The sequence below is a fragment of the Pundamilia nyererei genome, unplaced genomic scaffold (assembly GCF_000239375.1).
Source record: "Pundamilia nyererei isolate P.nyererei 1_Seehausen unplaced genomic scaffold, PunNye1.0 scaffold00245, whole genome shotgun sequence".
In the NCBI taxonomy this organism is placed as follows: Eukaryota; Metazoa; Chordata; class Actinopteri; order Cichliformes; family Cichlidae; genus Pundamilia; species Pundamilia nyererei.
Genome location: NW_005187646.1, coordinates 151,144 through 168,428, shown reverse-complemented (window position 1 = coordinate 168,428; position 17,285 = coordinate 151,144). Strand labels below are relative to the sequence as shown.

At 40.2% G+C, this 17,285-nt stretch overlaps 1 protein-coding gene across 2 annotated transcripts in view; it reads right to left on the bottom strand.

Moving 5' to 3' along the window:
• Window positions 1-383: 383 nt before the first annotated feature.
• Window positions 384-17,285, bottom strand: part of filip1l (filamin A interacting protein 1-like) — an 89,227-nt gene continuing 72,325 nt past the window's right edge. The window contains exons 1-2 of one of the 2 annotated variants that reach the window (XM_005749445.1): window positions 9,298-9,453; window positions 384-3,638 (exon numbers count right to left, since the gene is read on the bottom strand). In XM_005749445.1, the coding sequence (XP_005749502.1) occupies window positions 782-3,523 (2,742 nt within the window). In that variant the 5' untranslated portion in view covers window positions 3,524-3,638; window positions 9,298-9,453 and the 3' untranslated portion in view covers window positions 384-781. Of the gene's footprint in view, window positions 3,639-9,297; window positions 9,454-17,285 lie in introns of those variants that run through there. The other variant, XM_005749444.1, reaches the window with a different exon arrangement.

The following is a 17,285-nucleotide window of genomic DNA, read 5'->3' as shown; positions in this document are numbered from 1 at the left end:
TTACTGGGTTTCTGTGTCCCGAAGAAGAAACTATGACATCAGCTTATGATTTTAACTCAACCATGTGAGAATCCCTGAGGGGTTTTTGACTTTGCGTTTGTGTCATCTGGTCAAACATAAGCACTGTGTTTTTTATTCTGAAAAATCTTCCACTTGAGTCTAACGGAAAGTGATCTGCAGACATTTTGACTTTGACTCACTGGATTCAAGTCTTTAAGTGTTAAAACGTTACAGTGCATGCAGCACAAATCAAATCAAAGAGCTGATTTTAATCTATTGGCATATTCCCACATTATATGTATTTTTAAAAAGAAAAAATTCAAAACATGCTGGATTTAGTGAATAAATGAAATCGGCAAGCATGGATGACAAACTAAAACATACTTCTTTTTGCACACTTTAATTCTCAGGAAAGCAAACAACTTAATAATAATGCAGTATGTGGAGTATGAAGTATAAAAATTGGTATGATACATCAGTGTGAATAGTCTGACTACATGGCAAATGTGCCACTGAGTACAATACAGTAAGTGCACTTAAGTTAAAACCTTGTGTTATGTCAGATTAATTCAAGTTCTAGTGCTTTATTTTTTTCATGCAGGCACACAGTTGTTTGAACTTTATCACACAGAACCAAGCAAACCAACAAAAATGAAAAGTAAAACATTCAACTGTTTAAGCTCAAAAATGAAGCAAATCAGACGTTTTTTAGGGTATAGAGTTGGGGTATAAGAGGTATCTTATGGGCAGGATGGGATGGAAGGTTTTGGGGGTTATCAGGTCAGTCGTAGGCATTACTTACTGTAATTTGTGATGGCCTTTGGATTGGGGTGGAGGTGGGCTTAATCATGATGCTACTTGTGATTTTGCTGTTGGCTTTGACAGTAGGAGAACTGCAGTTTGCAAGCACCTGAGTCCTTTGTTCCGGAAGTCCAGGCGTGTGGCATGGACTCTGCGTTTGGGACGAAGTGCTGATGCCCTGAATGAATGGGCTCCCTAAGTGAATGTGGATTTTGTTGTCCTCTGTGGTGATGACGTTGGGCCCCAAGCTGGGGGACCTCTGGACCTGCCAGCTGTTCTGCCTTTCGGGGGTCACGCGGAAGACGGCGTGTCCTCCAACAACCTCGACTGGCTCCGTGGATAAGGAGCGGTCGGGGGTGCCTGTCATCACTGATACTATTTGTATTGGTGACATGGCTCTGTCTGGGGTTACAGAGCCACAGGAGTCTGGGGTCATCGCTCTGGAGTATGTAGCCATAGTAAAAGGTGACAGGGCCCTATCTGGTGAACATGGCTCATCAGACACAGAGGAGCTCTTAGATTTTGCTGTTGGGGAAATGGATTTTGCATTAGGGGATATAGATGCATTCTGGATGATGGTAATTCTTTGTTTGGGTGGACCCCCGCTTGTGGGTATGACAGCAGTGCTGGTGAATGACTGGGTGTTTTCTGTGGTTGGACTGGTGATCTCTAGCGTTGCAGTGTTGTGTCCGTGGTCAGGTGTCACTTTAATATGCAGAGGTTGCCCAGGACTGTGGGTCAGCACGACGTCTCCAGGCTGAACATGGCTGCCATTCTGCCGCGGTTGCATTTTTCCATTGACCTGATGAGGAGCGTCTTTGTTCTTAAGGAGTGGGCCTCGTGCTCTTTTCAGGTTGTTGTTAAGATTATTTACATTATTGATAATCGAGGGGCTACATTTGGTGAGCTGCAGCTCATTGCTGTAATTAGCATTTTCTTCTGGTTCGTTCTCGTCGTACAGCTTGCCGTTCACCACTGCACGTTCCAGCGGTGGCATACCCTTGCAGTTGGGAGACATGAAATCAAGTGGGTCTGTCTGAACCTCCTTAGTGGAAACATGCAGGTCTGAAAAGCGCCTGCCGTTCATTCCTGGGCGAAGGCTTTTGCTGAACCGTCGGTATCTTTCCAGCTCTCGAGTGAGCGTCTCCATTTCTCTGGCCAGTTCTTTGTTTCTGACTTCCTGCTGGGTCAGTTTTCTCTGCAGTGTCGAGTGGTCAGTTTTCATGCGGCAAATGGACTCTTCTGTTCCCATGTATTCATGAATCTTCTCTTTCAGAGCTGCCACCTCTCTGGTCAAATGGCTGGACTTGGCCTCCTCTTCCTTAAGGCGTTTGTAAAGGACGTGCTCTTGGTTGCACTCTTTCTTTTCAACCAGCTGGTACTTTGAAAGCTCTTTTCTAGATACTTCCAGCTCTTCCATCAAGGCTTTAGCTTTTTCTTGCTCGTTGTTAAATCTTTTCTCCAGCGATTCAAACGCCTCTGTTTTTAATGATTCGCCTTCCACCACTTTCATGTCTTTTAACTTGCGTCGGAGGCGTTCGACTTCCTGGGTCAAATCTTTTACTTTGTTGTCTTCTTGCTGGAAGCGGTTAGCAATTGGCGTTTTGATATTCTCCTCTTTAGCCTTGTTTCTCAGGTATTCTCTCTCTATTGTCTCAAGTGATTGCAATCTTTTCTTCATCAAGCTTATTTTAGACTCCAAATCATTACTCTTCTCCTCCTCAGCTCTTAACCTGGCCTTCAAGTCATCCTTTTCCTTTGTAACACTGCAGATTTTCTCCTCAAGCTCAGCCTTTGATCTCAGTGCTTTCTTGCTTTCGTCAATAAGCTTCTCTGTAACTGATGTAACTCTGTCCTGTTCAGCCTGCAGTTTGCCTGTGCTGTTCTGGACTTTGTTCTCCATTTGCTTCAGCTTCTCTGCCATTGCCTTTCTCTCATCCACCAGCATCACTGTGAGAGTCTTTAGCTTGGTGAGATCTTCCTTCAGAGTCAGCTCTGTCTTTCCCAGCTGGCTTTCAGCAGCCTCCAGTTCTTTGACTCTGACTTTGAGGACTTCCAACTCACTGGTCAGAACCTTTGACACCGACCTCTCTTTCTCCAAGTTGCTTTTCAGTGAGCTGCATTCTTGTTTGCTCTTACTGAATGCATCCTCTAGTTTCTCCAAGTCCATGATTCTCTGATTCAGTTTGTCCACTTCAGCTTTCAGGCACCGGTTTTGGCTGGCCTCTTTCTCCAGTTTTTTGTTGAGGTCCCTGCATTGGTCCTCCATTCTGATCAGCTCTTCATCCTTTCCCTCCATTTCAAGTACCCGTTTTCGTAACTCTTCAAGCTCTGACATGAGGCCAGAGTTTCCACACTCACCGCGGCTAATTTTGTCTCTCAGCTCTTGCAGTTCCTCTTCAGCCCTGCGCAGGGTTTTATTGGTCTCCTCCAGCTCATCAAGCTGCCTGCTGAGAGCTGAAAGCTTCTGACGCAGCTGCCTGTTTTGGGCATCCTCGCTGGTTAATTTGGCAGTCATGGCTTCCTGTTCCTGATGGTATCGACTGGCTTGGTCACGCAGCTCAGCCTCCAAGCGACAGACCTTTTGCTCCTCTTCCTGCAGACGAGCATTAGCTGAGCTCAGCTCTTCCTGGGCTTGTGAAGAACTGGCACTCAGTTCTTGAACTTTAGCTGTCTGTTGATTCAGCTGCTCGGTAAGACGCTGCTGTTCATCCACAACCATCAATGCAAACGATTTGAGTTTTGTCAGCTCCTCCTTGAGGCTTGCCACCTTTTTGTTGTTTTCTTCGTCTTTGCGTTCTTGGTAGGCCTTTTCCTGATCAATTAACAGCTTTAACCTGTAATAAAAGGAAAGAAAAAAAGGAACATGATTTTTAGGAATTTGATTAGTTAGCTTTTTTCCTGACAAAATTACGTTATTTAATTAAAAAGCACAAAATATAGAAAACGTAAAAATAGGCGTTAATTAATTTTTCAAACCGTATATAGGTTGATATTTCCTTTTAATATTTACCTTTGTATTTTGTTATCTTTTGATAATTTCTCGATTATTATTTATTTATTTTTTGGCAGCTTAAGTCTTCCATAGAGGGTAAAAATAGAGCATCCTAAACCTAAATATCTAAAATGCTAATCCTGTTTATCCACTAATATTATATAAGAAAACCCCTAAAGGAACTCTACACCCTCACTGTTGTTATCCATACAGTCCAGCTCTCCAAGCTCTGACACATCATAAACACTGTTATTTTCCCAGCATTTCAAAGGAGGAATAAAGTTCTTATGTCATGGAAAGTTTAACACATAATAAAAAAAGCATCACTTTATGTTCTGAAATACCTTTGGTTCATTTTTGTTCCCTCAGCGCCAGCTAATTCTCATATGCTTTGGAAACCTGAGTTCCTACTCTAAATAGTGGGTCTTAAGTTTAACAATCAGTGAATTTCCGAAGGTTTCCACAGTGGGTGAGGTGGTAGCATAAGACCTACATCCCCTGTCAGAAAAGAGACACACAGCCAAATGCTGACCTCTGAAAGTGATCATCTGACTGGACAACATGACATATTGCAAGCACAATAAAATATGTCTGTGACCCACTTATAATCTACATCTGAGGCCTGATTGTTAGCTCATAGAAGGAAATAACTGCATCATTGCACAAGAGCAAATCAGGAAATCAGGATTCAAGCAAAAATGAGAAACACTTTAGAATGTAAACTTTTTTAATGTCTGTCACAGCTGACAAACTGACAAAAATAAAATAAAATCAGAAGCAGTCTGTTTAAGAAAAATAACAAGACCCGACAGGGTAGCATATGTAATATTTATATTTCCACAACTAATGAAATCCCATATTTTTATACTATAGAATATGTTTGCCATGTGATGCAGCTGTAGTCCCTTAAGTACAGTGTGCAGCCCAGGTCAAGGCGTCTGGCACATGCATGCATCACCAAAGTGCCTACAGCCCCTGGAGAAAATATGTTATGACTGCTGTGTGTGCGTCTGCCAGGCGTTTCCACACAGATGGCCCACTGGCATGGAACAATCCTTTAATTAAGGGGTTCCTCTACTACCAACCCTCCTCCCCCTCACTAAACCCACCACCTCCTACCCACCCTGCTTTTTTTTTTCTTATACTTTTAAAGGAATTCCCCCTGCTTCCAAAAGCAATTACAGCTCCGCAGAGTTTATTCAGAAGACCCCCCCCCCCCCCCCACACACACACACAGACACACACATACACACACACACACAAATTCCACATGTACACTTGGGTTGTGGGCCATGATGTAAGTGTGGTACAGTAGGGTGGGTCACTTCTACAGCAGTATGTCATTTCTTTCTTCAGTAGCTGCTAAAGGGCAGTTGGATTTAGGGGGACACATGTAACTAGATCCATGTGCTGCTATTACACAGAAAAACACCCAATAAAGTACATATAAATTTGCATGATTAAGAATAAGACCTAATTATTAGTGTGGTTGTAATGCATTATGGGAGGAAATCTTTTTATGGACAAGTAAAAATAAACTTATTTATAGTAAATTATGTTGAAATTTTCTAATAAAGATGTACCATTCTAATATTGGGTATAGTCAGAGTAGAGCATTGAACTAGAGGTGGTTAGAGCAATCCAAATATAGATAGCAACGCTGGTATCGGTATCGTATCGATACTGAAGCGCCAGGGTTGATACTTTATATAAATATAACTCTAACATGCACTGTGAAAATTGTCTGAACCTTTCTGTTTCTCATGTTTTATTTGCTTATAGCACATTTAAACAACAGAAGGTGACCCAAAGCGCTTCAGAGACAGGCACATTTACATTTCAAGGTGCCAAAAACACCCAGTTTCAAATGCATGAAAAGCTTAAAAGTGTGTTTTCTTGTGCAAACTAATTATTGTAGAAAGTAAAAGTCACAGTGATTTATTGATCATTAACATATGTTAATCATTTGCAAACTGATGAAGATTCATCTCATAAATCATGACACCCTGCTCTATTGGTATCGGTATTGGTATCAGCGATACTCACCCTGTATTTGGTATCCGAGCGATACCAAAATTTATAGTATCACACAACACAAGATTGCATCATCCTTTATAGTTTAGCTTTTCATGGTAAACTCAAAGTATATTTACTCAACTATTATACTTTAGTACCATTTTTTTGGAAAGGTTCCCCGGTATATTACTTTAAACTTCAGTCAATTACATTTAAACAACTACAAAAGCTCTATTCACTTTTACTACTTATATTCCAGTTTAACTTAAAACAGAGACAATCTACACATTTTGATCTATTCTGGTGAAATTACATGAAAAAGTTGAAGTTATATGGAGGTATATATTAATACACACTTACACGTATGTCAGTTTTAAAAAATGATTTATGTCTTGAATAAACTACTTTGATTTTTGCATATAGAGGATTGATATGGCTGCTATGCTGGGGTTATTAGGTGACATGGTGTTCAACAGTGTATTAAACAAATCTCCAATCATGCTTTTTCATTTCAAGGAATCTGATAGCCCCAAGGACTTGCACTTTTCTGTCTGGGTTTTATCAACATAGCTTGCTCTTGTTTTTAATCCTGTCTCCTACACATGTTGATTGCAAATCATGCCCAGGACTACAAAGTGCTTGCCAGTGGTGTCATCAAAATACTTATCGCCTCATCAGGAGCCATGCATGTGCTGAAAGGTTGTTTTTTCTTTGATTAGATTATGCGTGTGAAAAGCTGCAAAGCAAAACTCCTCTACAGCAGGCAGACATGTCCTTTTCAAACCAGTTTGTAATCACTATTTATTTAATCTCTTATCTCTGTCCCCACTGTTTTCCTAGTGATGTCATCGGCGAAAATAGAAAGATCAACATACTTTGTTCCCTAGTATTACTGGAAACTCTGTCACTCTGGCTTAAAAAAAAAAAAAAAACATGTTTAAAAAAAAGTCCTGAAATGGATATTAATCCAAATTACTGCATGCAAGAGAACTTTGCATCACTAAAGACAAATTCTACCTCCTTTGTAGGACTATATTACTCTGTGCCTGATGTACTCTGTGGTACAGAAAAAAATCTTTAAATCAGATAATTTGTTCCCGGACTTCTTCTCATCAGGGACACACAGAGAGATGAATGTAATTGGCCAACAGAGCAACATCTGAGACCATTTTGGGTTTTTAGATATAATTTAGAGCACACTGCATGTTGCATGGATGCGGCAAAAACAGACATAGTGACACTTGGTGAAAAAAAATACGATGGACTTATCTATCGTGATGTCACCCATTGTTCCACACCTTGAGCTGTCAACGTTACCATATTAGCCAAAGCTGTTTTTCAAGCCAGACGTTAGCTTTTATTGATAAAAGGGTGGATGGCTAAGTTAGCAGCTAATACTAGCTAGCTTGGTTAGCAAGCTGCATTCGCAAAGTGCAACACAACAGACCCATATCAGCTAATTAGTGTAATTAGTGTAGTTAGAAATAATAGAGTAGTAGAATTTCCCTCAGCACATCTGAAGGACAAACTTTTTGGATGGCCTATACCATAATAATCTAATATTAGTCAGATAATTTATTAAAATGCAACATACATACAGTGAAGGGGTCCAGTTTAATGACTCAAAGTAGTGGATGAGGCTTAGCAGACTCCGATCAGCTTCAACTACCTGTGTCAGGGAAGCTCAATTGTCCAGCTGGATAAGTTATTAAAAAAATTATCCCACTTAGAGTTGTTATGAGAGGGGGAAACTATCCATAGAGGCCAAAACCTTTTTTCTTTTTCCTCTTTTTTTTGGTCAAAGTTGAAAACATGTTTTCTAATGCTTTGGTCTTCCATTTTAAAATGGGAGCCTTCCACGATTGACTCCTTTCTGGAGCCAACCTCAGGTGGCACCTAAAGGAAGTACAATCAAACTTTTAAATGATGGTTAGTAGCTCAACCTACCTGCTGTCACCATCTAATTTACTATGTGTGTTGCATTTTCAGGGCCACATTTTGAACCCCATCACGCTACATTTTCAGCATTACAAGAGTGTAGCTCCTTTACGCAGAGATCTGTGATTCTTGAAAAAAGAGTTGGTCACATAACAGTTTAACAGCTATCACTATTACCACTCATGGAGCAGCCTGTGCAAACTTTGCATCAGGTACTAATCTCATTCAGAGCGGTTTCCCCAGGAAGACAGATGCATAGTCATCACTGTCAATCGTTAAATGTCATGGAAAAACAAGTCGTGCTGAGTGATTTAGTGTGTTAGGGTCCTTGAGTGGATATCTTAATGTTATATTATATTTTCCTTTTCTCTCAAATGTACGATGACATGAATGCACTCAAAGAAAAGGAAACATCCAGTCGGGAACTCTCAGCCAAGTCCATATGGGAGACACACTAGCACACATTACAGCTTTGCCGAGGGCTTCCCTCTGTTTTTATGCTGGAAACTGTGGCTCACCCGCTGTGTATAAAGTGCCGCTGCGCCTCCTCTGCGGGTTGCTGTGCCATTTCTTCACCGCAAGCGATTAGGTCATGTATGTATAGACTAATATATCCTGTGCACATACATGAACATCTCCTCCTTCTTTAACAGATGCTGGTGAGACAACAGTTCAAAGGGAGGACACTGATTGATGAGGTCCACGGACTGTATTTAAAATCCGCACAGGCCAAGTGATATGCCCCCAGAGTGCAATCAAAACGCGTGATATATGTTGTTCGGGTATTTATTAACTTCCTGCTAGTGGTATTATGATTAATAACATGGTGTGAACCAAACAGAGACCTGGATGTGACTCTCCTGAAACATTCGGGTCTTAAGCACCAAAACTGTTTTACTTACTTTACACAGCTGCTGTTTTATACAATGCAGTTAATGGCATTACTCTTAATTGGTGTGACTTGAATTAATATAATATACTTATTACTATCATCACAGAACTATGCCATCTGCTATTGCACACGCACTCAGTCGCACACAGTCATTTTTCTTGTCGTTACACATGGGACCCAAATATTTGTGTGTAATTCAATTAGGCGTACATTGTGTACTAATTTCTGCTTATTATTTGACTTACATAGCACGCAACGAGGAACATTTAGGACCTTACCTTAGATTTCCCTAATTTTACAGTCTACATATTTTAGTTGTCATATTAAGTGCTCCTTTCCGATCATTTCTATTAAATTCATTCAACTTTTATAAGAATTTCTCAGCAAATATGCAAAAAGATACTTGGGAATTAAAACCCCCACAATGGTGTCTAATTAAGTAGAATCTAATGTCTTAATTTTCCTATGCAGCTGTTTTAAAGAAGACACATTTCAGATGTAACTTACAGTAACTATACAAAATATAATTTAAAAGAACAACCAGAATGACAAGATGCAAGTCTGAAAATCTGTGTGCGTTCAGGCTCATCAAGGGAGCAGCTCTTTTAAAGTTTTGAAAGTTCTTCTCCTCAAAGGCAATGTTTTGTGTGCCTACCTGTGCCAGCGGCTCTCTCTCCCAGCTTTACTGCCACAAGCTCATGATCAACTTGCCGTACAACACCCGGGCTCTCGGCTCTCCCACTCTCTCTCTGATTCTCAGACTCTTAGTAGCAGTAATGTGGGCATTCCTGCAGTCAGACCAAACAATAAGGGATGTGCTCCCTGCCTATGGACCATTACATCATCAACATGTCCTTATATGGAGCTTTGCATTGCAGAGGCTCACAAGAAGGGGGTGTGCTTGCTCGCATGTGTAACTGCGCTTGAGCAAGCCTGCTGGAGTAACTGTTTAACTAAAGGTTGTGGCACAAAAAAAATAAGAAGGGAAAAGGTATGCCTTGTCGTATGTAATGTGTGAAATATCTGCACGGTCTGTCAGTGCTCTAGAGGCCGAACAGTAAGCGAGGACAGATGAAGAGTTCGAGTTACAGTATGTCCTTATGGGCCTTGTCAGCTTAACTAATTTTTTCAGCCAAGGGAGAAGAGGGGAAAAACTAATCAGCTTGCAAAGTTAATAAGAGATTCTTGGATGCGGATTTGTAACTGAGACCAGTGCTGGAGAACATGACAAGACTTGTAACGCATACTGTATCTTTGTGAAATGTATACACAGCCCACTCCTAAGAGATCCCCTGGCATTTAGTCTCTCAAAAGGTTTGTTAGTGATGCTGATTAAGCTCAGGGAGTGTTTCCCTTATAGCCACCTAGTAGCAGAACCTGTTTAGTGTCATGGAGCGGTGAGCACAGTTAGTATGCTGTATTATGGAAATTCGAGTTAAAACCTATTTAGTTTCAAGCATATTAGAGTGATGAAAAAACATAAAATGTAGTTTCTTCTCCCTAGGCAGTGTTTTTGTGCACATAATGGCAGATTTAGTTACCAAGTACTGACCTGTTCTTTCACCAAACATGGCCCATTATGTCAGCCAGGTCTTCTTTTTTTTAAACTTTTAAGCACTATTTACTTTTTTCCATAAATGTCAGATGTAAAAGTAGTAGAGAGCTAATTTTTACTACCTCATTTAGTACAGTTAGGAAATGGCTGGAGTAACGATGATTTCTCCGCACATGCTCAGTGGGATTCTGTGAATTCTGTTGAAAAGGAAAAGGATCGTTTGAAATAATTTTGAAGGGGGGGGGGGGGGGTGACTGCAGGTTTAAAACTAATTAATTATGGATGTTATGAAACCAGATTTTTTTTTTTGTACCAATATGAGTAGATTTGCTTGATTTACCTAATACGATGCCAAAACAAGTCTTGTTTTTTGTTTGGTACATTGTGTCAGTATAAGCATTTATATAATGTTATTCATTGCAAACATCTGAGCTGACGGAACAAAGTTGATTTCGCAACAGCAGTTCCAGCTATCTTAAATAAACCTGTGTATTTCAGCATAAGAATGATAATATTTTGGATATTGTTGTATGCTGAATTGAACACATCTGGATGCCATTTTTTAGGTGCTTCGCTAAGCTGGAAATATCTCTTTCCTTTGTCTGAAAAGCACAAAAGAGTCATTTGCATATTGCCTTTTTTGTAAATCAATTATCACCCCTTATTCATCCACCCACAACACAAAGTACTTCCATACCCAACTCTTACTGCTTTTCTTATCAATGAGTAAGGGTGGAGCTATTGAAGTATCTCATGTGACATCATGTGGGCAACTGATGCATAGTTGGACATGATACAATCACCGGTTGCTAGGGGAAAATGTGTATTCACCAACTGATTACAGAAGTTCTGGGGCATTGCTGGCTGTCATTGGGTAAAGAAGCAGTACCAAAAACCTCCTGTAATTGGTTTTGTTGTTAGAGGATTGCTAAGATTTCCTGTAGTTATTTCTCTATGAATAATAACTATAAGCTCAGCGGTAATAAACTTGAAAAAGTGTGACACAAACTGGATTCGCCTTGCATCCGACTTAGGACAGTTTCACTACAGCTTGGAGAGTGGCTGGGGAAGTCAGTCAGTTCCACTCAAACTACAACCGCAGCAATATCCCAGCACCCAAAACAATCACTGGGAGGATTTTTACCAACTGGTTGGGGAATACACGTGCCAGGCGGTCACTGACTGGTCTGTAGGCCTGCATGACTGGGGTCTTATTCACTCGATCCTATATTGTCACCATGATTCTCACACTTCAAAAATGGTACACAAGCTAACATCGTGTGGTTTGTGGTCACATGTCTGCAAAACCTCAATTGCAGCAGCTGCACTGGTCACCATCTTCCACATATAGTTGTCCTGTGCTTGTTGGCACCCTCCTCCTTCAGCGCATAAGGATAGACTAGAGCGCTCGATTTATATGCTGCCTATGTTACCTAGGGTAGGGTAGCCAACATAGTGTAGGGTATCATGAACATTTGTTCTGGCTACATTCCTAGTTTCATTTGAATCTTCAGGTTATTCATCTAAAATAGCTATGCTAATACGGTTGCTGCTAGCTAGCATACAAGATTTTATCATGACTGCATATAGCCTAGTATAAGTAAGTTAGTAGTGTATTGATGTACTTTTCTTTTCTAAAATTAACATATTTCGCTCAGTTTATATGTAAAAATAAAAAAGCAGCTCATTAATAAAAACAGTGTGTGTTGTCTGTGCAAACTGTATTAAATACAGACAAAAAGTGGGACTATTTAATGGTTAAAAAACAAAGTTTCCCTCACTGTAGGTTTGTCTGCAGTGGATATAGTAGTTTGATGGCACAACAAAATAAGAATGATTACTTTACAAGTAAGAAGCTTACATTTTACAAATTTAGAGCGAGTTAGTAGAAGTTTTGTTCTGTGCACCAAGAGTATATTGAGATTGAGATGCAGATGTTCTTGAGTCATAGCCAATTAATAATTAATAATCCAATCATTTGTTGTTTAGTCTTCTGCAGAAATAGAAAGAAGGCTTAAGTAAGATGATTAGATATGTAATTAGATATCTGTCTGTTTTTAGGCCTGCTTTTGATGATGGGGGAGAGGGGGGGGGGGGGGGGTTAGTATTACAATTTCCCCCACTTAGTGGGCTGGTGTATTTCAAGTGATCTGAGTATGGGGAGAAATGTCTCTCATACACATCAGAACAACTTTCTCTGGTAAAATAAACTTGTGTGACTATGGTCATGTGTTTTTATTAAATATGAATCTGGAGGCTGAAACATAGAATCTAAAGCAGCCATCATGGCCCAGGAGCAAACAACATCTGCTTCCCAGCATATTTTTCACAACTTATTTGCTTATTTATCTTTTCAAAATCCAAAGTATAAAGATTACACATTGGAGCTCTGCCTTTGGACTGAGCCAGGTTATGAGAAAGTCTGAAGCAACGGTTGGGTGGTTAAACATCTTACCTGTGTGGTGAAAAGTGGCTTTAAGCTAATGGCTCCACAAACAAAACAATGGCTTTCCACACTGTGATGTAATCACAGCTTAAGTCAGCGCACATCAGTCTTTATCCGTGGCGCATTGTTTGGCTCAAAACGCCAAAGTCTTAATTTTTTTCTTCATCGGGGGTGTTCTCACCTTACTCTGAAAATTCTCAGCCTTTAACTGAAGACAGAAGCCACAGTGTGTCACCTATTGTCACATGAGGGGCGCAAATTTAATCTTTAAGTGAGGTTTCCCAGTTTTTCGTGGGAATAAATGTGCCCAGTATATTCCAGACAATAGGAGTGGTGACACTTCAGGAGCATTTCAGCGAGTGACATAACTAGCTCCTGACAAACATGGTGCGAGAACGGCAAGGTTTCATGCTCGGTGTAAGGTGACAATGCATGGCAGACAGCAAATGAGTTACATAACAGTTTGTAAAAACACAAAGCATGTTCTACGAGTACGTGCTTCAGGCAGTCGCAGTTATAAGTGATTCCAGCAGTGTAAGGGAATAACGAGGGCAAGAGTCTTCCTGTCTCCTGCCCACTAAATACAATATGTCATGGCTTCACAATGGCTGAGGTCACTGTTGCTAAATGTTACGAGCTCTGCCAACTGAGCTGAAGGAACTGGATTTTCTGGGTAAATTTAAAGCGACAGTAGGGCAGGATTAATATGTTAAAGATATGACCATGTTAAACTTACTTGATGACCAGGATACAGATTAAAGGCTCGCAAGTGTTCAATCTACATGCCCATCTGACTTTATGACCCTTCCTGTCAGCTGAACGCTATGCAGTATGAGGAAAAGTCGGTATTATCATTTATTTCTGGCATCACAGGATGTAATTGTGCATTGACCATACAATAATACTGGAAATGATGCTTTTACATTGAAATTGAGTTAGCGTTCAAGGCCACAAGCATCTAGGAAACGTTTTCATCAGAGTCTGGACAACTTTAAGGCCGGAAATGTAAAACCCAAACTTTGTCCAGTGGCGTATTCCAAGCAAAATTCAATTTAGCCGATACAGCGGATGCCAGCATACACAATCTGAGTCTATGTCTGTTCATTAATAGTGCACGGAGCAACGTTCGTGAGTCGCAGCGGGTGCCAGACACGACTCACGAATTCCTAAAAGGAAGTAAACTCAAAACATGTGGCCCAACAAGTTATGTTTAAAAAAAAAAATCCAATTAATCACAGTGTTTTTTAACCAATTGGAGGAGACTGTTGTTGGAGGACAATGAATGAGGCTGTGTGAAAAGCAAGTCTGTGCAAAGAGTGTTGGTAGAAGCCAAAGATAGCATGTCTTTCAGGTCAGGAAGTTCCTGTGCAAACACACAAAATGTGATTTTGTTTGGTGTCTTGAACAGGTTATATATATCACCAACTAAAAAGAGAGGGACTGGGTAGAGCTTTCTGTATGGGAATTGTCACATGTTACTCAACAGACCAAAGAGATGGGAAGCTAAAGCACAAGCAGAAAGACATCGTTGCCTACTTTTCTGAGACTGAAGTCGTCACTCATTTCATAGACGAGCTGTTTTTTTCAACCTTTTGAAAATCTGCACAGTGCAATACTTAGTGTGACGGATTACCATCAGCACGATCTGTTATAGCGATGTGTTTTTCCCCATTTCCCTGCAATAAAGTGTTTGTTCTTGGAACAAACAATTCGGTCATCCAAAATAAGACCCTGTTTCTAAATCAGGACATATTCAGAGCCCTGAGTACTGTACACTTGAAACAGATGTCAAGGATCAAATACAAGAGCGGGCCACACAAACATGTTTGCTGTGACAAGCCTCTGCCAAATGACAAATAGTGTGGGGATGAAGAGGTGTTATGCAACCTCAGTGGAATGACTATGGCGCTGACAATACACAGAAGAATGAAGGTTTGGGATTTGGTTTGGATGAGCAACGTGTGCTTTTTGAACTCATCCAGTCTCAAGGCACGGTCTTCCGCCATTTCAACATGTTCTTTTGGACCTGGTATTAGTGAGAATTCCAGATGTGTACGAATGAGACATGATGTGCTTATCTCGTACATGAAGCATTAGTGGGTCTGAAAGACTGATGGCCTGCTTTCTAGTGCTTTGTTCAGACTGACACTATCATGGTTTCTGGTGTGATTCTGACTGGGGATGATACATCTTTGTCATCACAACAAGAACAGTTGAATTGTACTGTTTACCCTACAGCTGTGGAGGAAAAGTAAAGCCTTATTTTCAGAGTTTGAAGTTGGCTGAGGTGTAAAAGTATTGGTTAAGGAATGATGGAAAGATGCATGACACATAAGTCACATGAAATCGGCTGATTCTGTTATTTACGTGGTTAAAGGGAAGCACACCGAGTTTGAGTTCTAACATTAATCACCAGGTCTTGAAATGAGTTATTATGACCTCAGATAAACTACAAAACAAGTTTGGGCAGTTTGCTGCTCTGGAGCATTCAGGCGTGTGTTAACACAATGCCAAGGACAGACATCAGCAGTGAGCTTAGAAAAGCAGTCATTGCTGCCCATAAATGTGGGCAGGGTTATGAGGCCATTTCCAAACGATTTGAAATCATCCTATAATGAGAAAGATTATTAAGTAGCAGAAAACATTTAAGATAACTGTCAGCCTTTCCAGGAGTGGATGTCTCAGCAAATTCACTCCAAAGTCAGACTGTGCAATGCTCAGAGTAACTGCAAAAAACCCCAAGAGCTGCGTCTCATATAGTGTGTTATATAGTCTAAAGCACGGTAGTGGAGGTGTGGTGATTTGGGCTTGTTTTGCAGCCACGGGACCTGGACACCTTGCAGTCATTGAGTCAACCATGAACTCTTCTGCATGTCAAAGTATTCTAGACTAGTATTCTAGGACATCTGTCCTGGATCTACAACCGAATAGCTGACCAGTCAAAGTTCAGAACTCAACCTAACTGAAATGCTGTGGTGGAAAATGAAGTGATGTTATAAAGAAGAGAGGGCCTAAATTCCCCTACAATGATGTAACAGACTGATAAAGTGACAAAGAGCTTGTAGGCTCTACAAGCTACTGAAGGATGGGATGTATTTACCTTTTCACACTGCTTCTGTATTTCAGCTTCATTTTGTTTAAATATACAATGAAATGGTGAACTCTACCACATGCTGTTTCACACCTCAGGTTAGATTTAAATCATTTTAGATGTTGCTAAGGACCAGATGATTTTTAAAAATATATTTATGCAAAACAATGTTTTATTTAAAGAGTATTTAACGATATTGTGTGTTCCTTTTTTGTTCCTGTTTCATAAGATCATTTTCTTTTCTTCTGTAAATTTAGGTGCATCTTGAAATGATTTTATGGTGAAACTTAGTAGACTTCCTGAATTGTGGTTAATCTTTGGACATGGATCTGCATAACCAAAATCAGTCTTTTATCAACTCCGAAGCACATGCTGCAAAATTACTTCAAATTTGTGGGGGAAAAGAATGAGAATAACATCACAGTGAAGTACAAATTATGTCAGGGTGATAATAAGTGTGTGTCAGACACATGACATTTACACAAAGCATTTGAAGACTAAGAACAGCTCTACAGAATTGTGCAAGTGACAGAGCTCCTGAACCACGGTCAGCAGCAGACCACATGAACTGGACGGGCAACTTTGACAGGGAGGGAATCGACTCAAGTCATTTTGCTATTCCATTAAAAAAAACAAACCCATGCACCTGCACTCACACACCCTCTGTGCATAATTACAACCATTTATAAGATGGTACAGTCAGAGAAATGTAGCCACAGTTCTAAAAAAATGCAAAAATATCTGTCTTAGATTTCAAATGCAAAGCTTTTCTCTGTATTACTGTATTTAAATCCAATTTATTTATACAGCACATTTAAAAACAGAAGGTTTGCCCAAAGTGCTGTACAGAAACAAAAGGGGAAAACACAAGATAAAACCACTGACACTCACATTAAAACATAATAATACACATAATAGCTTACAACATGATGCACCTTGAGGCTGATTTGGCCCTATATAGATCAAATTTAACTGAATTACATTGAAAGCTGGAGACACACAGGGGAAGCGTTTTCTCTAGGTGCAGAAGTGGATCCATGAACTCACCACGCACTCGTACAGCTCACTGTGTGCACAGTATCATGCTTGAAATCAACTGCACAAGCTGATGAAAGACCTCTTTTTAGATTCAAAGAGTAGTGCTGTACTGCACTATACCGTGCATAATACTGCAAATTTTGGTATTGATCCAATAACAATTAAATACAGGGCCAATATAGGTGATATTGGCGGTGTGGGTGTTTAGGTTTTTCCAAATTGCATGAATAAGTGTAACTTATAGTTTAAGTATGTAAGCAGAATTCAGTTGAGGGGATCCAGTGACTTTATTGGGCGAACTTGGACCGTCGAGGCCCGTCCTGAACAGCAGCTGCTAACTTTTAGTTCATCTAAAGCTGTCACTACAAGGGAAATTAACAGGCTTGCGGTAATTGCTCTGTAGGTATATTGTGACAATTTACTTTTAAATGTAAGGTTTCCCAGTGCTGGTAAATCGTTGCACAGATAACAGGGGAGCAGGGAAGTGCTTCTGAGTGCATATTTGTGCATATA